Source organism: Oryx dammah, unplaced genomic scaffold (assembly GCF_014754425.2).
Source record: "Oryx dammah isolate SB20612 unplaced genomic scaffold, SCBI_Odam_1.1 HiC_scaffold_12, whole genome shotgun sequence".
Taxonomy (NCBI): Eukaryota; Metazoa; Chordata; class Mammalia; order Artiodactyla; family Bovidae; genus Oryx; species Oryx dammah.
The window spans coordinates 64,987,768-65,013,063 of record NW_024070196.1 but is presented as its reverse complement, the minus strand read 5'-3'; the positions used below and the strand labels follow the sequence as shown (position 1 = coordinate 65,013,063).

Genomic DNA, 25,296 nt, shown 5'->3' with positions numbered 1-25,296 from the left:
CCCTCTACTCGAGGGACTCACTACATTGAAGTGGGTTGGGGGCACAGAGTTAGGTCATGACCTCTAAGCGCTTGGCCCCATGACTGGCTGAGTGTAAACCATGGATGTCTGCCATCGATGTCTGTGTTCCCATGGTAGCGATGGCCCCAGGGGCTGGCCAGGGTCTCTGAGGGGCTGGCCCTCCATAGCTGAACAGTTCATCTATGCTTCGAGGGCTAAGCATAGATGGCATTCCCCGTCTGCCATGAAACCAGCCTCTTTCCACTTCATCACAGCCTTGGAAGTGTCAATATTTGTGGGGTGAACAGGCCGCTGATAACCATGTTTTTAACCAATTACAATTTGGTCTTTATCTCTCTCTGATAGGAGGTTATGCTAATATTGAATCAATTCACTGCAACATAATCTTTAAGAAAGTCTCTTCAAATAAAACATCCAGAACCACTAACAAACCACCTGTTACATGGTTCCAGGCTGGAGAGACGTGCTCCCAAAGTGTCCGCTCACACTAAAGACTCCACTGGGATGACCCTCCGAGAGCCCATTAGTTATTTTCAATGTCTTGTGGAAGCGCGGGTGATGCCTGGTGACCACCATCCCGGTTAAGGGCACAGGGGACCCTCAGTCTTCTGTGCTCTGGTGGGGACCACTGGGAGCCCACTGTGCGGAAGATGCACCAGGCCCAATTGTTAGGACCGAACTGGAGCCAGGACAGGCTCTAAGGGGCAGGCTAGGCCTGAGGTTTAGTCTCTAGGAAAGCTGAGGCACTGGAAACTCCTGCAGGCAGTGTAGCTCGACCTATCAGAAAAATCCCCGTAGCGCGCCCCCCCCCCCGGCCCCCGCCGCCCACGCCAGACCCGAGCCAATCGGGATAGGGATGTGAGGTTTAATAGTCCCGCGCGCATACGGTTTAGCCAATCAGCTATGCTGTTATAGGAACAAAGAACCATCTGTATAAAGGTAGATGTGATTCAGAGCTTGGGGCTCTGGTCAAGACTCCACTGTGCTGGATGAGACGGGAGCCCTAACTCGAGCTAGCAATAATCCCCCTTTATGCTTTTGCATTGCTGTGGACGTCTTATTCTCTCAGTTTTGGGGACTCGGACTTCGGGCACAACACAATGGGCCTACCAGAGGGCTTAGTTGTATGTGGCATCCCCGCATCCCCGTGGGATGTGAGATCTTCCCGGACCAGGGATCAAACACATGCCCCCTGCATTTGCAGGCGGATTCTTTACCACTGGACCACCAGGGAAGTCCTGGACTGTGCATCTTTAAAGGTCAAATTGAGGGAGGTGGACTGTGCCTCAGATGGATCCCAAATGCAAAGAACCAGATGGTATTTGTATTTTAAAAAATCTCTCCTCAAAGATCAGGTGGCAGAAAGATTGCTTGCGCAAGACAGGAGGCCAGCAGATGAGAGAATGCCCAATGAGACACGCAGGTGGTGTGGGCTGAGAAGTGGGCAGGTGGGCAGGGGCGGGGTGCCAAAGCTCTGCAGGGGGCCCAATGGCTGAGGCCTGGCGACAGCTTTGTCCTCAGCAGGAAGGGGGAAGACAGCCCCCGGCAGGAATTAAGTAAACAACTGAAGAGCTCGGGGCAAACTCTTCTCCGTTTAACCAAAAGAAAAAAAAAAAAAAAAGCAAATGACATATTTCCTTTCCAGAGGAGGCAAAGGTCAAAGGCATGAATTAAAAAAAAAAAAAAAAAAAAGGCAGCCACTGCCTGGAGCAGAGAGCGTCCTCCACTTCCTCCTCGGAGCCAGGTGCTGGCATCTGCTCACAGATGTTATTTATGCATAGCGATTATCTCAATTATATATCTTGGTGGCTGGGATTGCTTCTGTCTCCAGATTAGTTTGTTTCCAGTGGAAACATTCCCTGGGAATTAATTAGTAATTGCTCCTAAAGAACGTGTGTCATTAGACCCACCCCACACATTGCCTTGTCTGCCTGTTCCACCAGGTCGTGTAAAATCCCAGCCCGAATCCAGAGTCTTCCAGCAGGCAACTCAGGGTCAGGGGTGGGGGGATGTAGGAGCCAGTGGGCAGCCCTGCATTTAAAAATCACTGCCTGACAGGTTTCAGTTTAGGGAATTCCTTCCAATCCAGGGTCTAGGGTGCTTTCTCCCAGCCCAGAAGCTGGGAATATCATGACCGTTTTTTCTTCAGTAAGAACAAGAAACCTCTGAAAGGCAGAGTGACTTACTCAGAATCGTACAACTAACTAGTTAAACAGCAGAGGAGGGATTAGAACTCACGAGGTGTGCGTCTTCTGTGTTTTATCACAGGGTCTTAAGCCTCAAGTGTTAACTCAGACAGCACCAAGTCTTCCAATGGAGGGAAACTGGGTAGAAAGAGACAATTTTCTCAGGATTCTAGGAGGTGGGGCGAGGGGCAGAGGGGCCCTGGGAGATGCTCTAAGGCAGGAGTCCTCAACGTCTGGGGTCTAATGCCTGAAGATCTGAGGTGGAGCTGATGTGAAAACAACAGGAAGAAAGTGCACAGTAAATGTGACGTGCTTGAATCATCACGAAACCATCCCAGCCTGGTCCCTAGAAAAATCACCTTCCACGAAACCAGTCCCTGGTGCCAACAAGATTGGGGCCCACTACTCCAAGAAGACCCTCCCACGCCTCTGGCTGGGCAGGGAGTGCCACACACCACTGCCTCTGCTGGCCTTGAAGTCTGCCGTTTTTCACAAGCACTTCTGACTGCACTCCTGCCTGCTCTGTAGCTCCCTGTCACCTTTGGGATAAGGCCCAAACTCTGTAGCCAGGCTCAGTAAACCCTTCATGGGCTGACTCCAGCCTCACAGAGCGGCATTATCCTCTCTGCCCTTACCTTGGGGAACACTGTATACCAGCAATACAATGAGCAACTGAGCATGCTCCATCTCTCCGCCTGCCTCTGCTCCTGGACGCGCTGGTGCTTCCTCCCAGAACATCCTCAGCCGGCCAGTCACTTCCATCTTTAAGACGACAGCTGAAGCCACGAGCCTCTCTCCCACAGCGAAATTAGCTAACCCCCCAACACTTCCCCCGGGGCTTCCCTGGTGGATCAGTGGTAAAGAACCCCCTGCCAATGCAGGAGATGTGGGTTCGATCCCTGGGTGGGGAAGATCCCCTGGAGCGGGGCATGGTAACCCACTTCAGTATTCTTGCCCGGAGAATCCCACAGACAGTGGAGCCTGGTGGGCTGCAGTCCATGGGGTTGCAGAAGAGTCAGACTTAGTGACTAAACAGCAACGTTCCCCCAGTAAAGATCTTGTCACCCTGCTGGCAACAGTCTCCTCTGAGGCTGGCCTCTCCCTGGACTGGGAGCCCCTGTTAAGAAGGGCACTTCCTTATCCCCACTGCCTGGCCTCAAATCATCCCAGAGTGGACACCGCATCAGCATTCACTGAATGTACACAGTTTGCTCGCTGAGAGGTGCTTTCAAACGCATTCCCTCATATCTGCCCTGAGAGAAAACCTTTCTCTAGGTTACCCGGCACCAAGGTTAGCAAGCTGTAGAGGCTTTGGAGGGTGTTCAAGCTCTTCAAACCTGTCCTGGCAGCACCTCATCACCACTCCCCCACCCCACCCCCCCCACACACATGTGTGCCTGGGCCACCAGGAGATGACAATGCTCCGATTTAGGAGAAGGGCTCACGGAAGTCTTGGCACATGGTGAAGGTCACCAAACTAGCAAGTGCTGGAACCACTTCCCCTTACTCAATATTTAACAGATTTTAAAACTGGTTGAACTAGGCTCTGTCACACGAATATAATCTCACTGTCAGTCTTCTCATCTGCAAAATGGGCCCATGCCATGGGACGTGAAAGGGTGTTTTGAAGGATAAACAGAACCCATGTTTCCCAAACGGTGGTCCTAAGACCAGCATTGGAATTCCCTCATGCTACTGTTATAAACGTAGATGCTGGGTCTCAACAAAGGGAAACAAAGGAGGAAGGGGGATCTAGAAATCTGTGATTTTTAAACAATGCTTGTTCCGTGATGTGCAGCCAAGTCTGGGGACTCTGAAATTCTAAGGAAAAGCCTACACATGGTGGGTGCTAGAGAAACGCTAACTTCATGGTATAGAACTGGCGGCCCTGAGATATAGATTGCTGTGTGCCCTTGGGTAAGTCACTCAGCCTCTCAGAACCTGTTTCCTAGTTAGAGAAATGGCTCAAAAACAGAAATCTTCACCTCCCAGGTTTCTGGTGAAGATGATCTAAATAAATACACTTCTCGTTGCCACCTGACCCACCAGTCCCATCAGCTTCAAACTAGCCCCCAATGTGCCTCCATTTGCTGTCTCCATTTAACCCCAGAGGCCATTTCATCCAGCCCAGAGGGGTACACTAGCCTAACAGCACCCACTCAGCCCTCCTCAATCCACTCCCCACACAGAGGTGTGAATCAGACCGTGTCACGCCCTGCTCAGGATGCCCCAACGGCTTCTCATCACCGCTGGAATAGAATCCAAACCTTCTGGGCCTCACACGTTATGGCCACTCCTGCTTCTCCTTCTCCCACGGGAGGCTAGCTGACCCATCCCTAAACGAGACCCTGCACAATTCCCTATTCCCTCTATTACTGACGGTAACTCTGCTTGTTCCCTTTACTACCTGGGTAAGGTGTGGGATGCTTCTGCTTATTTGCATCATTGTTTGCGGTCCTCTTTCCCATCAGACGCCAGCTGCAGGAGGAGAGGACCGCGCCTCTCTCGCTAACCGTGATGCACTTACAGCTAGCACGCCGCCGGGCACTCGGGGGAAGCTGCATAAATACTGAGTGAGGATGAAGGGAACAGTTCCGCACCGTCCCCAGCACTGAGGCTGCAGCGAGCTTAGCTCTCTCCTCCCCTCCCGCCCGTGCTCCCTGCCTCTGGCCCCGGAGCCTTCAGGTAAAGGACGACTCCCGCACCTGGGAGAGGAGAGCCAGCAGCGCCCAGTGTCATCGCTGCTTTATTTGATTAGCTCTGACTCTGGCATCCGGGACACGTGTGCTGGGAGCCAAAGCAACTGTACCCTGACCTCTGGTCCACGCAATCCCATCCTTATAACGATTTCCATGACAACGGCCACAGAAAGCCAAGGCTGTGAATTCCCTTTGATAGGAGCCGGATGCAGAGACAGGGAAGAAGGACTTTCAGAAGAATGAAGCTCTTTGATTCAGCGCAAGGCGCCCTCATTAAATACCACTATTTTCCAAGAACACACATTTTAACCCTGCCGAGGGAGATTTCTCGTGAACACTTAAAAAAAGAAAAACAGAAAAGGAGAAGCAACAAGACCACTGCGGTTCCTTTTCAAGAACATTCACCTCTGGGGTGAGGAGGGCTTGGATGGCATCCAGAATATTCTGATGGAAGACGGGCTGAACACAGGGCCCTCTGCCAAGGGGGTTGCATGGACCCGAGATGCCTGAGAGGCGGCTGGGTGTGCGGACATCCTGCCCGCCTGATGGAGGCAGCTTGGCTCCTCCATCTGCCTGGTCGGTCACACAGACAGGGAGAAGCGAGGCAAAAGAGTGCCCAGATTCTGCACCTGGATTCACGAGCCCTGGATCTGAACTCCAACCCTGCCAAACTCCTGAAGTGTTACCTTGGGTGCACTGCTTCCCATCTCCAGGCAGAGTCTTCCCACCTGTAAAGTGGGCACAATACCACTCGCCCTCCCCCAGGGATACCACAAGGATCGACGGAGGAGGACACGTTCAAGCACAGGTGATTCTAACATTCTGACACAGCCGTAAAGAAAATGACTGACCGACTGTCCTGGTTTCTCTGGGACTGAGGGCTTGCCCAGGACATGAGACTTTAAGCGGTAACTTTTAGGACAGTCCACACTCACCACGTCTCCTGAGGTGGTCGGCTCCCTCCTGGCCTCACCTCCCATCCACCGCCAGTGCTCCTCTGAGGCAGCCAGGGATGGTGGGGTCTGGACATCTGGGTTTAAATCCCGATTCTGCATCGTCTAGCTGTGAGACTCAGTGGGTCACATCGCCCCTCTGCCACCCCGTCCCCCCGCTTGTGAATGGAGATGACGATACTCACATAGGATTGCATTATCAGCGCCATCTGTTTCACACCCAGCTTTGCTGGTCATCACGCATGCACACATGCAGGCAGACACAGACACTCACACGCACACAGACACACAGGCACAGAGACGTGCTGTGCTCACCATTCTGCCCAGGGCCCTGATCTGCCCAAGGCCTCAAAACTCATTTGCTTCAGCCATAAAGAAGGGAACAGGCTCCCCAGTCATTTATGAGTCCCTGTCCTCATGAATGACATCTACATGACCCACCCAGCCCCCCCAGGCCCCCCACCTCTCCACAGGTGTGTGAAAGTCAGAGGTCAGGGCTGTGACCACGTCCACATCTGGGCAGGAGAACCACTGTCCCCCTGCCGGCGGCAGTACCCTCCCCACCCAGCTCTGAGAGGCCCATGACACCCACCTGGCTCTGCACTTTCTCCAGCTCCTCCTTGCTGACCGACGTCTTGCCGTCCTCCATGGCCCCCAGCAGGAGCTGCACGTCTGACAACAGCGCGTGAGTCCTCCTGAGGTCCCTCCGAAGACGCTTCTCCACGTCAAAGTCCCGATGGCCAATCTGGAAGCCAAGGGAAAGTTCCTGTGAGCTCAGATGGCAAAGCAGTGGCCAGGGTCCAAGTCCTCTGGAACCAGGCTCCCTGAGTTCAGATCCTGCCTCCACCACATACTGTGGACCATGGACAAGACCTTTCTCCTTCCCAAGCCTCAGCCTTCTCACCTGTGAAACACGGGTGGCAGCAACCACACAGGGCTGCTGTGGGAATTAGGTGCTTAGCCCAGAGCATGACTCACAGTAAAGGCACAACAGTCTGAGCTGCTGTCGTAGCTGTGCTCACACCCCGAAATGATCCAAGTCATCCTGGCTCACAATGTGTACCAAAGCATCACCTTGTGAGAGCCAGCATGTCAGGTGAGGCCCTCTGCTGATAGAAGTCAGGACAGCAGTTACCCCCGAGGGGCAGAGACAGGAGGGGCACTGCCAGCGGGGTTATGAGTGGTACTAATCTGGGTGCTGGCTTTATGAGCTGATGAAAATTCCATGCGCCATACAGGTGGGGTGAGGTGTGCGTCTGTGTGTGTATGTCACACATCAGTAAATGGTATTAGAAACAGCTGTGCTGCTCTTCAACGTCTGCTGCTGCTGCTAAGTCGCTTCAGTTGTGTCTGACTCTGTGCAACCCCATAGATGGCAGCCCACCAGGCTTCCTCGTCCCTGGGATCCTCCAGGCAAGAACACTGGAGTGGGTTGCCATTTCCTTCTCCAATGCATGAAAGTGAAAAGTGAAAGTGAAGTCGCTCAGTCGTGTCCGACTCTTCTCGACCCCACGGACTGCAGCCCACCAGGCTCCTCCGTCCATGGGGTTTTCCAGGCAAGAGTACTGGGGTGGAGTGCCATTGACTTCTCCGCTTCAAGGTCTAAAAGACGCATTTCTGTCCCTCGAGCTGGGCTCTTCTGCTAGAATAAAGACAGCCCGGGGACTTCCCTGTGGTCCAGTGGCTAACACTCCGTGCTCCCAATGCAGTGGCCCCGGGTTTGATCCCTGGTCAGGGAAATAGATCCCACATGCCCCAGTGAAGACTGAAGACCTGGCACAGCCAAATAAATAAAAATAGATATTTTAAAAATAAAAATAAAGTCATACAAATTAAACAACAAAAAAAAAAGACAGGCCATTTCTGTAGAGGAAATTTTGCCCAGAGGTGAGCACATTCTGTCACGCAGGATCCTGTCCTCCAAGGGACCAGTAGTCAAGTGGCCCCTGAAGAAGCCACAGCCTGGACTCTGCACCAGGAGGGCGGATTAGATTTGTTGACAACTGCCAGTGGCCGACACAGGCTGAGACAAACCAAGGGAGGGGAAGAAACACACAGGCGCCTGATGAAATCCCGACAGCCCACAGTCTCCTCTAGAAACAGAACAGTGACTTCAAAAGCACTGGGGCTAATGTCTCTGAAAGAAACTGAAACCCCGTTCTCTGCAGGCCAGAGGAAAGAGCGTGGCAGCACTGTTGGGGGGGGTTAAAGAAAATGGGGTGCACGTTCGTCCTCCACGGGACCCAGTCTCTCCACTCCTGGATAGCTGTGCCTCCTCACCAAGCGCAACCGAGCCCTAGGGTGTTAGAATGCCCCAGTGTAGTTTAGATTTAGAACGAGGTGACTCAGGCTTGAAACCCTGGTTCACCACTTGTTGGACGTGGAATTCAGGCCAAGTCATGCCGCCTCTCTGAACCTGAGTACTTGTAAAGGAAGAGATTAAAAAAACAACAACAACAAAAAACCCTGTCCTCTTTGTTGAGATAAGACAGGGATCAGAGGTGATAATGAATCAAAAAGCACTTTGTACGCTGCCTAATGCTTTACAAATATCAAAGATTATGAGCGTTGTCTGATGACCTAGAATGTATTCCTCTAGACTTTGCATGACTATTATTCTACCACCAGTTTTGAATTCTTTGAAAAATGAGTTGGTTCTTAGACTACAGCCTCTTAGTTCTCAGATATATTGCTCTGTTAAGTTTAAAATGCTGATATATAGAGCCGAGCAGCTGAGGACTGGGCATTCATTGTTCCAGGCCCTTTGTCACATATTACCACATTTTACTGCCATGACAGTCTCTTTATAGTGACGTTAATATTATTGCCTTTATTAAAATGGTAATAGCTTATACTTAGAGGGTTTGCTAAGTGTCAGGCACTGTTCTAAACACATCTGAACACATGGAGTCCACATGGTGAATCTATGGGGTGTGAAGTACTATGAGTCCCATTTTACAGATGATGAAACTGAGGTTTACAACAAAAGTGAAGTCATTTGCCCAAGATCATGAGTGGCAGAGTTAGGATACGAACCCAGTTTCTCTGACTGCAAAGAGATAATTTTAGTAAAATACATGATGAGAGAGGTTATGTATTGCTCTCTTTTTTTTTTTTTTTAAAGGGTGTTATGGAGGCGCAGAGGAGTATTCCAGCTCAGGCTGGCATGGGATTGCAGAGAATCTCAGGTAAGCAGGAGCTGGTGAGCTGAGGTGCAGAAAGGGCCCTGCTGGGAAGCCATTCTGAATGTGCAGTGCTGAGGGGTTAGCCCAAGGGCAGAGAGCAGAGAGACAGGGTAGGTGATGGTGAGAGAGACTCTCTGGGGCCCGCTCACGCCTCCTGAGGTGTGCGGGGCACTTCAGTAGGTACTGGCACAGGGAAACGGAGGCACAGCCAATAAAACTGGCACAATCAGCCCAAGGCCACACTGCTCCTAAGTGTCCACCCGGGGATCGGAACCCAGGCAGTCCATCATTAGAACTCAAGTCTCTACCCACTGCACCAGAGTACCTGGTTACACCAGAGCCTGGACTTATTAACTCTAGAGCCCAGATTCTTGGTTGTGATTACACTCAGGCAGCGTGCTTTTGCACCTTTCTCATTTTTGTATCTGCCCCTGCTCTGCACACATCCTAAAGTGCTTTTCATTCTCCTGTGGGGCAGGTCAGTACCAGGGACATTCCGGGTGACACCATCCTCGGTGCCAAAAAGACTGAAAATGCTGGCACCATCTCCTGTCCAGAGGGATCACTGCAAACAACATTCACAACAAAACCTCAGACCAAGTCATCCTCCCCTTCATAATAAATTGCTATACTAGAGGAGGAGAAAAAAAAAAAAAGCCCCAAACTCATTAGGTTAATGGGAAATAAATGTCATTCTGCAAGTTTACATTTTGCAGCACACAGATTCAAATTTAGATAAAGCTGGCGAATAATTAACCAATAGGTCTAAATGATGTTCAGTGTTGTGGGAAACTCGATTCCAACCTCGACAGTCTCACCGTGTATCATAAAGCTGTTAGCGAAAGCTGTTCAATGTCTGTCGACAAAGAACTCTCTAAGCACTTTTAACAAATAATCTAAATATTAGGGATAATCAAGCCACTTTACAGACAGGAAAATTGAGGCTTGGAGAGAGAATGTATGTAGCTGAAGGTTTCACAGCAAATTAATGGCAGATAAATTTGATAACTTGCTTGATAACATTATGAAAAAAGATGGTTCAAAAAAGATAATTCTTGTTAGCTGAAACTTAATCATTTTTCAAGTAGCAATATGTTAGATTTTTTAAAGAAAAGGTTTTCAAATAATATAGATCTTCCTTTGAATCCAGCTACACCACTGATAAGCTATATGATTTTGGGCAATGGGCTTTACCTTTTCAGCATCACTTGTTTCATTTACATGAAGGAAGGAACAAATAGTATCTATTCCACAGACTTGCTGTGAAAAGTAAAGTATGTCAGAAAAAAATCATGGTTAAGGACTTAACCTAAAAATGTATGGGTAACTACCAAAGGAATAGAAATACGGTTTGTAGTTTTAGACCCAGCAATGGAATAAAAGGGATCATAGAAGACACTATCGATCTATTCCAAAGCAGGAAAGGAAAAAGGAACAAGCAAAGAAAAAGAGTAATAAACCAACAAAACTATAGACAAAAAAACAGAAATAATTTAAAATGCATTGATTATATTAATATAAATGAATTAAATTCTCCAATGAAAAGTTATGGATTAAAGCACTGCAAGATATTGTTAAACAGTATCCAGCTCTTCAAGGTTTACACACACACTGCTACTGCTAAGTCACTTCAGTCGCGTCCGACTCTGTGCGACCCCATAGACGGCAGCCCACCAGGCTCCCCCGTCCCTGGGATTCTCCAGGCAAGAACACTGGAGTGGGTTGCCATTTCCTGCTCCAATGCATGAAAGTGAAAAGTGAAAGTGAAGTCGCTCAGTCGTGTCCAACCCTCAGCGACCCCATGGACTGCAGCCTTCCAGGCTACTCCGTCCATAGGGTTTTCCAGGCAAGAGTACTGGAGTAGGGTGCCATTGCCTTGGTTAACAACAAAAGAATAAAAAAGAAAAAAAGATCTTGCAGGCAAACTAAAAGAAATCAAGCAAAATAATATAAGGCAAAAGTAATTCATGGAGAAAAGAGGAACACCATACAGTAAAGGAACAGCTTACAATATGCCAAGGAAATAAAGCAATAAAATAAACTTAGATGCACCAAAAAACATAACCTCAAAATATAGAAAGAGAAAACTACTATACAGTTATAAGCAATGTATATTCCCATTTACCATTATAATTAATCAAAGTATAGAAAAACATTCTCCTCATAATAGCCATAGAAACTACAAGATTCCTAGAAATAAATCTAACAAAGCAGCTCAGGACTTATACAGAAGAAAATAAAATACATACTAGCAGGTTATTTATGTATTATAAATTATTGATTTATAATAAGTAAAATGTTTATGAAAGCCACAGATACATAAAGGGATACAGCATGCTCATGATTGCAATGGTTCACTATTAAAAAAAAAAACAACTATGTCACTGGTTCCCAACTAATTTGCAAACCAATGCATTTGAAAATCCCATCAGGGTATGCTATGCAATCTCAATAAGAAGATTAAAGGATCACAAATAGATAAGAGAGTTACAGAGATGAGCTGTTTACAAGTTATCAGACCCAGCCATTAAGACCACATGATGCAAGAACTGACAAATAAACCAATTAAACAGCATGGACAGCCCCCAAATACAGACACACACAAATAAGGATTGTAGAAAAAAATCACTCATGAAATAAGACGAAGGTGATTTGTATCAGGAAAAAATAGATTCTTACCTCACACATACCAAAATAAAACCTAGGTAGATTAAAGACTTAAAAGTGCCCCAAACTTTAGAAATTTTCAGAAATATGGTGAATTGTCTTTATGAACTCAGTTAAGGAAAGAAATCTTAAAAGCACCAACCATAACTGGCTAATAAGATAATTTAAAAAACACTTTATTAAGTAAAAAATATCATGTTGCTGTGGTTTAGTCGCTAACGAGTATCTGACTCTGGCGACCCCATGGACTGTGCCTGCCAGGCTCCTCTGTCTATGGGGTTCTCCAGGCAGGAACACTGGAGTAGGTTGCCATTTCCTTCTCCAAGGGATCTTCCTGACCCAGGGATAGGACCTCTATCTCCTGCATTGATGGGCAGATTCTTTACCACTGAGCCACCAGGGAAGCCTCTAAAACGTTATAAACAAAGTGAAATGCTTATGCACAGAATAGGAGCTCCTTCCAAAATATACAACTAAAAGTAGATCAGGATAATTTTGGATAAGGGTCATGAATAATTAATAGAAAAAAAGAGGAAGACCAAACACTTTATGGGCACAATAAAGGACAGAAATGCTATGGACCTAATAGAAGCAGAAGATATTAAGAAGAGGTTGCACAAATACACAGAAGAACTATACAAAAAAAAATCTTAATGAACCAGATAATCACGATGGTGTGATCACTCACCTAGAGCCAGACATCCTGGAATGTGAAGTCAAGGGGGCCTTAGGAAGCATCACTACGAACAAAGCTAGTGGAAGTGATGGAATTCCAGCTGAGCTGTTTCAAATCCTGGAAGATGATGCTGTGAAAGTGCTACACTCAATATGCCAGCAAATTTGGAAAACTCAGCAGTGGCCACAGGACTGGAAAATGTCAGCTTTCATTCCAATTCCAAAGAAATGTAATGCCAAAGAATGCTCAAAGTATCGTACAACTGCACTCATCTCACACGCTAGCAAAGAAATGCTCAAAATTCTCCAAGCCAGGCTTCAACAGTACGTGAACCTAGAACTTCCAGATGTTCAAGCTGGATTTAGAAAAGGGAGAGGAACATCAGCTGGATCATGGAAAAAGCAAGAGAGTTCCAGACAAACATCCATTTCTGCTTTATTGACTATGCCAAAGCCTTTGACTGTGTGGATCACAACAAACTGTGGAAAATTCTTAAAGCGATGGGAATACCAGACCACCTGACCTGCCTCTTGAGAAACCTATATGCAGGTCAGGAAGCAACAGTTAGAATTGGACATGGAACAACAGACTGGTTCCAAATAGGGAAAGGAGTATGTCAAGGCTGTGTATTGTCACCCTGCTTATTTAACTTAAATGCAGGGTATATTATGTGAAATGCTGGGCTGGATGAAGCACAAGCTGGAATCAAGATTGCCGGGAGAAATATCAATAACCTCAGATATGCAAATGATACCACCCTTATGGCAGAAAGTGAAGAGGAACTGAAGAGGAACAAGCTGGCTTAAAACTCAACATTCAAAACACAAAGACCATGGCATCCAGTCCCATCACTTCATGGCAAATAGATGGGGAAACAATGAAAACAGTGAGAGATTTTATTTTCTTGGGCTCCAAAATCACTGCAGATGGTGACTATAGCCATGAAATTCAAAGACACTTGCTCCTTGGAAGAAAAGCTATGACCAACCTAGACAGCATATTAAAAAGCAGAGACATTATGTTACCAACAAGGTCCATCTAGTCAAAGCTATGACTTTTCCAGTAGTCATGTATGGATGTGAGAGTTGAGCCAAAAAGAAAGCTGAGCACCAAAGAATTGATGCTTTTGAACTGTGGTGTTGGAGAAGACTCTTGAGAGTCCCTTGGACAGCAAGGAGATCCAACCAGTCCATCCTAAAGGAAGTCAGTCCTGAATATTCATTGGAAGGACCGATGCTGAAGCTCCAATACTTTGGCCACCTGATTCGAAGAGCTGACTCATTGGAAAAGACTGTGATGCTGGGAAAGATTGAAGGCGGGAGGAGAAGGGGACGACAGAGGATGAGATGGTTGGATGGCATCAACGACTCAACGAAAATGAATTTGAGCAAGCTCCAGGAGTTGGTGATGGACAGAGAGGCCTGGCGTGCTGCAGTCCGTGGGATTGCAAAGAGTCTAACATGACTGAGCGACTGAACTGAACTGAAACACTATAAACAGGTAACTCACATAAGAGAAAATCATGATAAACATGAAAAGTACAGAATTCCACTAGTAAAAAGGGATTAGCAGTACAATTTAACTCTCAGTAACTGATCAAGATATTCAAATGTCTGACAGTGCCACGTGCTGAGGGGATGTGGGGAAGAAAGAAAAAACTGCTAGTGACGGAACTTCTAGTCCAGTGGTTAAGAGTCCGCCTGGCAATGAGAAGACTTGAGGAGGAGTCCATGCACTGCAACGAACAGCAGCCCCTGTTCACTGCATCGAGAGAGACGTCGCATGCAGCAACGAAGACCCATCATAGCCAAAAATTAAATACATCAGCTAATTAATTTAAATATATTTATAAAATATGCTGGTGACAACATAAACTGCCACTGTCACTCTGAGGAACAATGCGGGCAACATCTGATGATTCCAAAATGGTACCTCCCTCACAGCCAGCAGCTCCCCTCTAGCATCACGCCCTGGAGAAGCTGCTGCCACAGGCACTGTGGGACACGGAAACGTCCACCAACAGAACAGGGGTGAAAGAAGGTGAACGCCGTGGGGCGGCTTGAAAGGATGGATCAGAGCTACACGCGCTAGCATGGAGGAATCTCAAAAACAGAGACAGTGGGGGGCAAAGCCAAGGTCGTTCACACACATGCAGGGGAATCACGGTCCCCAGCCTCGGAAGGCAGGCCCCTCTGGGAGGGGAGAAAGAAACAACGGAGGGCAGAGACACCGGAGATGAGGAATAGAAACCGAGGGGCCGCCGACTGTTTTGGAAATGTCCTGCTTCCTTAAAAAAACATCTGAATCCCATGCAGCAAAATGTTAATTCATGTGAACCCTGTCCTCCTGGTGCACAGACATCAATTACACTGTCTGTTCTACGCTCAGTGTCTCACTGAAAGACTTACAAGTATTTAACGTGGTAAGTTATTCAAAGGCTCCAGCTTGGTGACTCACACAGAATTAGCATTTCACTCACTGAAGTTATCTTCTCTCAGCATGTCAAATTCAGACTAGCAATATTTATAAAAACCTTTCTTTACTGGATCAATGCCTTTGTTTTCTCAAATGGACCATGCTGGACAGCAGGTGACTGTCTCCCAGGGATTTTAAAAGTATTTATTTTTATTTATCTGGCCGCACCACGCCCAGAATTGTTAGTGGTGGCATTCGGGCTCTTGGTTGTGGCATGTGGACCCTAGTTCCCTGATCAGGGGTTGAACCCTGGTCCCCTGCATTCAGAGCACGGCGTCTTACCCACTGGATCACCAGGGAAGTCCTCTCCCAGGGATTTCTGTCATTCTAGAATCAAATACGGAGGGTGCTTTCTTGCACAGAGGCCGAAAGGCGGGCAGAGCCTCAATGGCTTGTGCACTCAGTGGCCCCCGTTTGCTTGGCTGAAAATTCAGAAAACCCAGAGAAGGAAGAGTATCGGTCCTCCCGCTGGTGCCCTCAGCTTCCGGCTCTCACTCTCATGACGGCGGGGGTCCCGCTCTAGAGTTCACTCATTTACTCAATTAACAACAACAACAACATAGTGAGCACCTATTTGTCCGAGGCCTGGCTGACTATTGGGAGGGGACCCACAGCTCTCTGTGAACAAGAGGAATGACTAGGGTGGGGGTGGAGATGCTGACAGCAAGATCGTCACTAATTAAAAGACAATGAACACATTAAGCAGATACATTAAAAAAAACCACTCCTATGCTATTTTAAAAGACACTCAAAGGAGCTGCTGGCACTTTTCTCCAGCGCTGGGGTTCACAGGGCAGCAGCATGGGCGGGGGAAGCACGTCCGGGGGATGCGGGAGCTTCCCCAAGCTCGACACCCGGCGCTGGCTCTGGGCTCTGCTCACTGCTTTCTCTGCAGGAGTGGTTCTCTGTAAAGTGGGAGGCTGACTGTGTCCCAGAGGGACAACTGGTAGTGTTGGTAGACACTGCTGGTTGTCACAGTCAAGGGGCGTGCTTCTGGCCTTTAGGAGGTGGAGGCCAGAGATGCTGCTCAACAGGCTGCAACACACGAGACAGCCCTCTCCCCTCTCTGTGCCCCCCCCCCCCCCCCCCCCCCGCACCCCCACCCCGTCGCCCCCACCAACAACAAGGAGTGATGCCGCTCCCAGCATCAGGCCGGGAGTGCTGCACCCGGCACCCTGGTTTCCAGCGAGGGCGGCAGCCACACCAGTCTCTGCTCATCAGAAGCTCAGGGCGCCTCGTCAGATCACCCAGCACCGTGCAGACAGAAGCAGCCCAGCCCCGCCGGCCTGACTCTGTGGCCAGCAAAAGTCCGGTTTTCACAAGGACAGCTGTGAGCACAGCGGCTGTTCACAGTCACCCCGCCAAAGCGAAGGCCGCTGTCTACAGGCTCACCCCGGCAGTGGCTGAAGGCAAGGCCACCGGGTCTGGCACTTGTGGCCAGACCCACTTTCTGTATTCTCAGGGGTTCTTCCAAGATCCCTGCTGTGTGAAGACCACCCTCCTACTGCCCATACACAGAAAGTCCCCTCTGAAGCAGCGGTGAGTGAGGACAGACAGACTGGAGGAGCAGAGGGCGCCTGGGAGGAGCCAGGTGGAGGCCAGCTGACAGGTCTATCCCGGGGCTGGGTCCTAAGACCACCACTCCCCGCTGGCCTCCCCAGGAATCAGCTCTCAACCGGGCCGGGGCAGGGAATGTGCTCTCCCGGCTGTCTGCTGCGGCTCCCTCTTACCTGGTCGCAGAGGGTTCCGATCAAGCCTTCCAGGTCCTGCTTCTCGTGGAGGACCATCTGCTTCTCCTCGTACTCTTGCTCCAGCTGCATTTCCAGCTGGCGGAGCTGTGGGCACAAAGGGCAGACACAGGTGTGGGACACGCGCACTCCATCTGGACGAGCCCCCAAGGCCAGGACCCTCTGGAGGACGGGGCTGGGGGTACGGAGCTCATGGCCGCTCGCCCAGTTCCACAAAGGCTGACCTAGCAGTTTGGGCAGGGGGAGGAGGTATTTCTGTCAGAGAATTTAGAAGCCTAAAAGCTCAGGAGGTGGACAATGATAGGGAGCCCCCTGGCATTCACTGTGGAATCCCCAGCCCCAGTCCCCTGTCCATTTCCTAACAGCTGTCTCCTTCCTCTGCTGTGGCCTCTCTAGAACAGGTACAAGTCTGGGCGCATTGACTTTTTAAGACTCTGTACAGCATCATATCCTACATGTTAAAATGCATTCATCTCTCATTAAATACACCTGTTGCTGTTTAGTCACTAAGTCGTGTCCGACTCTTTGCAACCCCATGGACCATAGCCCACCAGGCTCCTTTCTTCTCCAGGCGAGAATACTGGAGCAGGTTGCCTTGCCCTCCTCCAGGGGATCTTCCCGATCCAGGGGTTGAACCTGTGTCTCCTGCTTGGCAGGTGTGGATTCTTTACCCTTGAGCCACCTGGCAACTATAATGCAACACAAGTTGCATTCGAGATTATTTGGTGTCTGGACTGCAAGTCTGTCTCTCCAAAATTCCTAACATTGATATCCTAACTCCCAAGGCAAGAATATTTGATGATGAGGCCTTTGGGAGATGGTTAGGGTTAGATGAGGTTGGTGGGGTGGGGGGATCCCCCATGCTGGAATGAGTGCACTTACAAAAAAGAACCTCAATTCCTCTCTCTTCCCTGCGTGAGGATGCAGGGAGGAGGCAGCCGTCTACCTGCAAGTTGGGAGTGGGGCCCTTGCCCTACACCAGATCCGCCAGCACCTTGATCTTGGGACTTTCCAGCCTCCAGAACTATGGGAAATAAACCTTTGCTCTTTAAGCCTGCACTCTCCAGCCCCAGTTTTGCTAGAGTAGCCCAAACTGACTAGGACTGTGGCTGCGAGCGGCTCTTTTAACTTACAGTCAGCTCTGATTTCTCAGTGGCCACCCAGCAGAGGCAGGCACTCCCTGCTGAAGCGGATGCCCCACCGTTACAGTGCTGTGCACATCCTCTTCTGCACCTGCCTCTCGTGTGTGCTGTCTCACCCCTTCCCCCTGCTCCATCCTGTGCTATCAGTGGACTTCCCTCACAGATGGGCAAACTGAGTCAGAGAGAGGTCCTGAAGCAGAGACTCCTAGGTCAGCTGCTGCTGAGGACTGTCAGCATTCCGCCTGCTGGCCCGGGCTCCTCCGCCACCATCAGTCAGCAGCTTTCCCACCCAGGTCACTAATGATTGATTTCCTGCCACGGAGAGAGACAGAGCGAGCAGAGCAGTCACTGGATGTGCAGTCAAGTGTTAGTATCTGTCGGAGGAGAGGCACACCCTTCTCTGACCTCACGCCCCCCTTTATAAATCTGTCCATGAAGAAGCCCTAGGAGGGTCTGGGTCACATCTCCAGCCCATCAGGGTCCTGGCTCGGGGCACTCACAACACGTTGAGGCACTCCTGGAACGCACTAGCAATTGCGCCCTCTTCACCTGAGGGCACATGGGCAGGGACTGGGTTTCCACCTCCTGACCCATGGAGAGAAAAAACAAAGTCCTGATGGACGGTCATTTCAGAAGACAGTTCAAGACTTTCTTTTAAGAGTGACAGACACAAGGCAGTCTGCTCACACCTGCTGAAAATGAAGACTGCAGAAGCTGAAACTCCTTTTGAAAAATGTACAAAATAATAAAAGCTATGTGTCAAGTGAGGCAAAGTTTTCTAGAGAGTATTCTGTAGAACATTTCTATGTGGTAACTCCCAGCACTTTACAGTTTATAAGGTACCTTACCATTCTTTGATCTTATTCTCACAATAGCATAGGGAAAGGAAATCATTTTCTCTTATTGCTCCCATTTCACAGATGAGAAAACTGAGTCTTAGGGAAGTTAGGAGACTTACTCAAGGGCACACAGGTCTGAATGAACCTAAAATCTATGACTTTTTCAACTCCAGGAAGTTCTGGGGAGAATGTACTTGGCCCCCTGGGATGATCTGCGTGAACCCCCAGAGGGGCTGAACTGTAAAGGAGCCCCCAAAGGAGTATTTGGGGAGCAGGCCGGGCAGCAGATGCAGCGGCATTAACCACTGGGAGTGAAGAAGCGCTCGGCTCTTACAGCCCCTCACCCCTGAGCAGTGACAGGGTACCGAGGCAGCCCCATCTGCCCAGGACGAGAGGCCCATCTCCTGCCAGGGTCCTGACACCACCACGCCCTCCTCCAGCCCCGCCCAGGATGATGCTACTCAGGCAGGAGGTGGGGAGTGCGGGCCGGGGGAGGGGACTCTACAAGTCCCTGCACCCGCCTTCTCCTGGGATGGAGCAGGCACGCCCAAGAGCAGGCATGCCCAAGAGCAGGTCAGCCACGGAGCTGGTTCCCGGGTACCTCTGGGAAGGATCAGCTGCCTGGAAATCCACACACACACCAGTACTGCTTGTAAGTTTCCAGCAAAGGATGAGGACATTACAAACTCTGAGCCATGGTTCCACACCTGTGATCTTTTGAATCTTCCCTATAACCCTGCAAGGTGGCCACTGTTATCCTATTTCACAGATCAGAGAAGTGAGACTTATCAGCAAGATTACGTGATTTCTCCCACGCCCCACATTTGATAGCTAATGGAGTCTGAATTCAATCCAAGCCTCTATAACTCCGAATAAACTAGCAACATCAGCTTTCTTGTGTGTCTTATAAACTGGCTCCAAGTGACCAGTGGTGGATATGGAGAAAGCAGCTGAGGAAAGGAATGGAGTTTGGGTGGAGCAGAGGGTTTACAGTCACTTTCCCAGGATCACACTGCTGCACTGGGAAGGCAAACACTCATACCAAAAGTCAATTAGTTCCAGCACCCACACTCTCAGCCCCTGCAGTCAGAGGTCTCTGCATAGGGAGCTAATATCAAAGTCGACTGTGGGAAATGGTACTCGGCCCTTTCTGGGAGATGTGCAATTTACCCAGGCTATGAAGGAACCACAGAAGTCCTGCCCAGACAAAACCTGTTCAGAGAGGCTTAACCCAAAGCTCCTCCGCGATTCCATTTTAAAGATTCACCTTATAACTCACATCAGTAAGTGCATACATAAGGAGGTTTGTGTTGGTGTTGGTTATAATAACAGAAAATCAGAAGATCCTAGATGTCCAATGACAAGAGACTTGCTTGCTGAGTAAACAAGAGCACAGCCTTTGGTGGAATACTTTCAAGCCCGTAAACATGTAAATCAGGTCCGCATGTACTGACAGGAGAGGAGGCCCAGAACAAACTTCAGAGGGAAAACAGCAGGCTTCAAAGCAGCACGACCCCATTTAGGTAAAATGGTATCTCTGTACATATGCTCGTGCGGGCACAGAGAAAGAAAGAACATTTAAAATAGTAATAATGTTGATGTCTTGGTGGTTAAGATTTCAAGAGCTTGTTGCCTTCTTATACAGTTTGAAATGTCTGCAAAGAGCTTGGATAAAAACATAAGAAACGATCTGCAAGACAAACAAACCAGAAGGGACTGGTCCCCTTCTTGACACATACACATCCTTATCCAGGGCATCAGCCGCATGGCACTCTGGGCTCTTGGTAGAAGTCTAGGGTGATTATGCTGGACAGTTTAGAGGCTTCTGGAAGCCCCAGAACTGTAGGTATTAGGACAGGTACTTCTGCTCCAGCACCCTCGACAGCACTTCCTGAGGAAGCTGAGCTCATCCCCGTGCTGTAGGGACGAGGTGTGCACACTGGCCGTGCCGGGACCCCAGGGCGCAGCTGCGTTCGTGGCTCACGTACCCGCCTCTGGCAGGACTGGCGGACGTCCTCCAGTTCCTCCTCCTTGTCCTCACGGTCCTTCTGGTGCATCTGCTTCATCCGTTCAATCTCTAGTTCAAACCGCTGGCGGAGCTGAGGGGGCAAGAACAGCGCATGAGGGTGACGCCCACCAACCACGTCACCCTTAGCATTTCAGCTGTGTTTTTTGGACAGCACGGGTAAGAGTCCAGTTATCCCCCCAGACACCCAGGGAGGTCAGAAATGGTAGATAAGTGGCCCAAATGCTGCCTCTATCCCTTCCATGGTCATAACAGAGGTCACTAATGAACTGGACTCTGTGCCACTGAGTTGAGACGTGACCTCAGAATCCTTCTCAATGCTCTTAAGATGAAGCGGGTTTGTCATCCCTGGAGCAGACATCAGGGAAATTTTTCTGGATGGGTGGCCAGGTGGGTGGATAAATGACAGAATACAAGTTTACTTCTGAGCATAGGAAACCCTGGAGAGGGAGGTGACACGCCCAAGATAAAACCCTTGATTAGTTACCTTTCTCTGTAGAAAGCATCCTCCCTAAAATACACTGGTGAGAATTAGCACAATGTGTGGCACAGAAAGATTCCTTTTTCTTTCCCCATTATTTTGCAGAGTAAGGACTAGCCCCGCTCTTCCTGGAAGCCTGACATTATTAAGAACTGTGTTCCCATGAAGGAGAAGGGTCTTTTCAGTGAGACCCTCCAAAACCTGCTCAGGGAAGCAAGAGACCTGTCTGCGATGTTTAATTGTGTCATTTTATGTACAAGATTCTAGAACTGGAAGCACAAGTCATGGGACTGGATTATAGTTTAAGAGTTTATTTCCTTTTTCTTTTTTAAAAAATTACAATCAAGCTAACAGTGCATGGAAATATTTGAAGTAAACTTGCTGCACAGCAAGCAGGATCTTGGTTCCCCAACGAGGGATGAAACCTGCGCCCCCTGTGTTGGAAGCATAGAGTCTTAACCACTGGAGCGTCAGAAAACTCCCGAGAGTTTACTCTCCTGATTTTCCTAATTGAGAGACTGACTCAAGTTTTGTGGCATATTAGAATTACCTGGTGCCCTTCTATTTTTCTTTTTAAATTCAGTTCCAAGGCTTCACTCTAGACCTCTTGGGTCAGAACCTCCAGGGTACAGACCCAAGAGCCTGTACTGATAAGCTTTCAATGATCTGCACTGTTCCTCGCTGCAAGTCTTGGAGCGGTGTGGAACCCAGCACAGCAGAGGGCCAGACCACAGGAGCAATCAGGACTGATCGTCTGCCCTGCACCTCGCAGCAAGCTTTCAGGAGGCCACAACTGCTGCCCCTGACATGGACATTCAGCCGAGAGAAAAAAACAACAGTGTTCTTTTCAAATGCTGATGATACTCTCCAGGATGCAGGACCATAGTGAAGAGGAAAAAGAACTGAAAGCATCAGAGCTCCGTTAAGAATTCCCGGCAGAAAGCAGGCTCACTTTAAATGCCAACTTCCTTCCCTGCTGCCTTTAAAATGACAAGAGGTTATAGGGAGATAATCCAAAATGAGGAGCTTAAGCAAGTAAATATAATATTCCTGTTTCATTTTTTTTCTAGCCTCTTGGATACTTCTGACATCTGCAATACCATTTATGTCAAGCTTATGTGAGTTAACATAAAATTTCCTGGAAAAAGTGTTATGTTGTAATCAATAAATATCTCCTAGATGTCTACAATAACCCAGAGCAGTACAAGGTGATGGGCAAGGCTGAAGATGAATGAGAAGATGAATGAGGGGTTGAGTCAGCCTCCTAGGTAAGCTGGGAGGGGAGGGGGGCTGGGCAGCTGCCTTCAGCCCTCTGGGTCCTTGAGGTCAAGGCGGCACATTTCTGCTTCCCAAGCACATAGTGGTCCCCTGGTGGCATCTCCCAGAGTTAACTTTCCAAAGTGTTTGTTTTATATTTTTAAAGAGTGCTTTTAAAAAAACTTTATTTATTTATTTTTGTTTATTTTGCTGTGCTGTGTCTTAGTTGCAGGATGTGGGATCTAGTTCCCTGACCAGGACTGAATCTGGGCCCTCCACATTGGGAGCGAGAGTCTTAACCGCTGAGCAACCAAGGGAGTCCGCTCTTTATCCTTGACTCTGGGCGGCTGTGTAACACTGTTCCATCCTCTACATCCCTGAACGACCTGCCCAGATGGCCCACCTCCATCATGAACTTTCCCAGATTCACAGCTGGGGTTGGAGGAATGCTGGGGGTGGACAAGACTCTGACAAGACTCTGTACAGTTGAGGAGACTGAAGTCTAGAGAAAACAGGGGGCTCGCCAAACGTCCACAGACCCCATCTGCATGGGACCATCTTGCAGCTCCTCAGATGCCACGTGGCACGCCATGTGACACCCCTGCCTCTATGCCTTTGCCCTGCCTGGAACTCTCCTGGTCAGCCAACTCAGGCTCGCCCTTCAGCTTTCAGCTTCAGTAAATGTTACTTCCTCCAGGAAGCCTTCCCTGACTACTCCGAATCTGGTCCCCAAACCAGACCTGCAGGTTACACCTTCCCATAACACTCAACATGACTCTAACCTTCAAGAGGGTCGACACCACATCATCTTGTTTATAGTTACACCCCTAGCATCCGTCCAGTGCTTGACACACAGTAGGTGCTTAATAAACACAGGTTTGATGGACTAAGCAAAGAAGCTCTGTTTTTCTCAACCTCTCCAGATTGTCCCCACACTTGCCACACCCAAGTCTCAATGCTCAGCAGATTCCATCCGGATGGAGCGGGGATGAGCGAGAAGCAAGGCCAGCACCCGGGCCTATCCCTGACCACCCTCACTCCCCACCCGCCTTCACCAGAGCAGCTCAGAGTTTATCTGCTTTATGTATTCATGCTGGCTGGTCAAATATTCTTGAAAATGGAGTTCCAATCTTAAAACCATTTCAAAATAATTACCCCTTCTGAAGTCCCATATGAGAAACTGCTTTAGAACTAAGCATCAAGAAAAGCCTTGCTTCTCCTTGAAAACTTGGCTTATTTTTATCTTGCTGCTGCTGCTAAGTCGCTTCAGTCGTGTCTAACTCTGTGCGACCCCATAGAGAACAGCCCACCAGGCTCCCCCGTCCCTGGGATTCTCCAGGCAAGAACAGTGGAGTGGGTTGCCATTTCCTTCTCCAATGCATGGAAGTGAAAAGTGAAAGTGAAATCGCTCAGTCGTGTCTGACTCTTAGAGACCCCAGGGACTGTAGCCCACCAGGCTCCTCCATCCATGGGATTTTCCGGGCAAGAGTACTGGAGTGGGGTGCTACTGCCTTCTCCAGGGGATCTGGAGTCCTTCCTTTTTCCTCTTATTTTTCATTTTCCAAAAATCGGGGCTCCCACCTCCCTGGAGGCTGTGCACAACACAGGTGTGCGAGGCACTGCGGCATCAGAGGGCGCAGGCTCCAAATCCTGTCCCTGCCGCTTTTTCTATTTCTGAGCCTCAGCTTCCACATCTGTAGAGTGGAGGAAACCTCGGCATACAGACTTCATGTGGAGCTTCATGAGATGATATGTGAGGAGAGCTTAGGACTGAGACTGGTACCCAGACAGTGCTGAATACCAGACACAGGGTCAGCAGTTATTTACTGAGTACCAGCTAGGTACCTGGCCTCATCAGAGGATACCCTGACAAGCAAGGTCAACCAAAAAGTCCTCCCACCCCCATAAAACACATATCCTAGTGGGGAGAAAAGCGTTGAGCACATTTTGGAAAACACTGTCACGCGTGACGGTGGGTGCTGGGAAGGTGAGAGACAGTGAGTGTGGAGTTGGGGAGGGGCTGTTTTTGAGGAGGAGATCAGGTTGAGCTTCTTGGAGGAGGTGACAATGGCGCTTGCAGGGTGGTAGGAGGGGGGCTCCATGAGGAGTCTGAGTGCCAGGCTTAGGGGTTCTGAGGTTCTCTGGGGTAACAGGGAGCCACAGAAGAATGAGGAGCAGCTGAGTGAGGTGGTGAATTTAAATACAACCTTCTGCCCCAGAGTCAGCATGGGGCAGGGCATTGCCCTGGACAGGACTTTCCTACCTGCTCCAGCTGCTTGATGGTGTTTTCCTGCTGGTTCTGGACTTTCTCGTGCTCGAGGGCACTGGATTCCAGCTTCCAGAGCCTCTCCTTCAAGCCCGCAATGCAGTTCTCCCCCAGAGACGGTGACCTCAGCAGCTCCTGCTTCTGGGCCTGCAGCATCTCCACCTCCTGCTTCAACTGCAAGCTTTCCTGCTCCTTTTGCTGCAGAGACAAAGTGGGCGGGGATGCAGGGTCACGTGACCACACTCCCGACCCCTCCCCCACCTCCGAGGACACCTCTAAGACCAGTGGGAGGGCACTTTCCACTTTTCAGAGCAGCCCTCACCACCTGGGCCTTGCAGCCCCTCGCTGTGCCCCCTGTGGGATCCCGAGGGCCCTCCTGGGACAGCTCAGACAGGCACGGGTGGGGAGTCGGTGGGAAGCAACACACTGGCCCTAGAGCTAGATCTCAAAGCACAAACAGGAGGTATTTGCCCCATCTGAAAGCTGTGCACCTGCCAAGGCTGGGCCAGAGATGTTGGAGCCGGGAAGCAAAGTGGCCAGAAGTGACTCTTCCAGGTTAGAAGGTTTGGGCATGACCATGAGGGAGTTGCACGTCAGGCTCAGGGGCTCTCCCAGGTTAACAGCAGGCTGAGGAGCAGCTGAGTGAGGTGAGGTGCCTGTGTCCCATTTTAATAA

The 25,296-nt window shown here is 49.4% G+C and overlaps 1 protein-coding gene across 4 annotated transcripts in view; it reads right to left on the bottom strand.

Moving 5' to 3' along the window:
• Positions 1 to 25,296, bottom strand: part of MYO18B (myosin XVIIIB) — a 236,811-nt gene that overhangs the window by 84,188 nt on the left and 127,327 nt on the right. For all 4 annotated transcript variants that reach the window (XM_040250980.1, XM_040250978.1, XM_040250981.1 and 1 more), the window contains exons 31-34: positions 24,619 to 24,819; positions 20,580 to 20,690; positions 16,593 to 16,697; positions 6,452 to 6,604 (exon numbers count right to left, since the gene is read on the bottom strand). In XM_040250980.1, the coding sequence (XP_040106914.1) occupies positions 6,452 to 6,604; positions 16,593 to 16,697; positions 20,580 to 20,690; positions 24,619 to 24,819 (570 nt within the window). The remainder of the gene's footprint in view (positions 1 to 6,451; positions 6,605 to 16,592; positions 16,698 to 20,579; positions 20,691 to 24,618; positions 24,820 to 25,296) is intronic.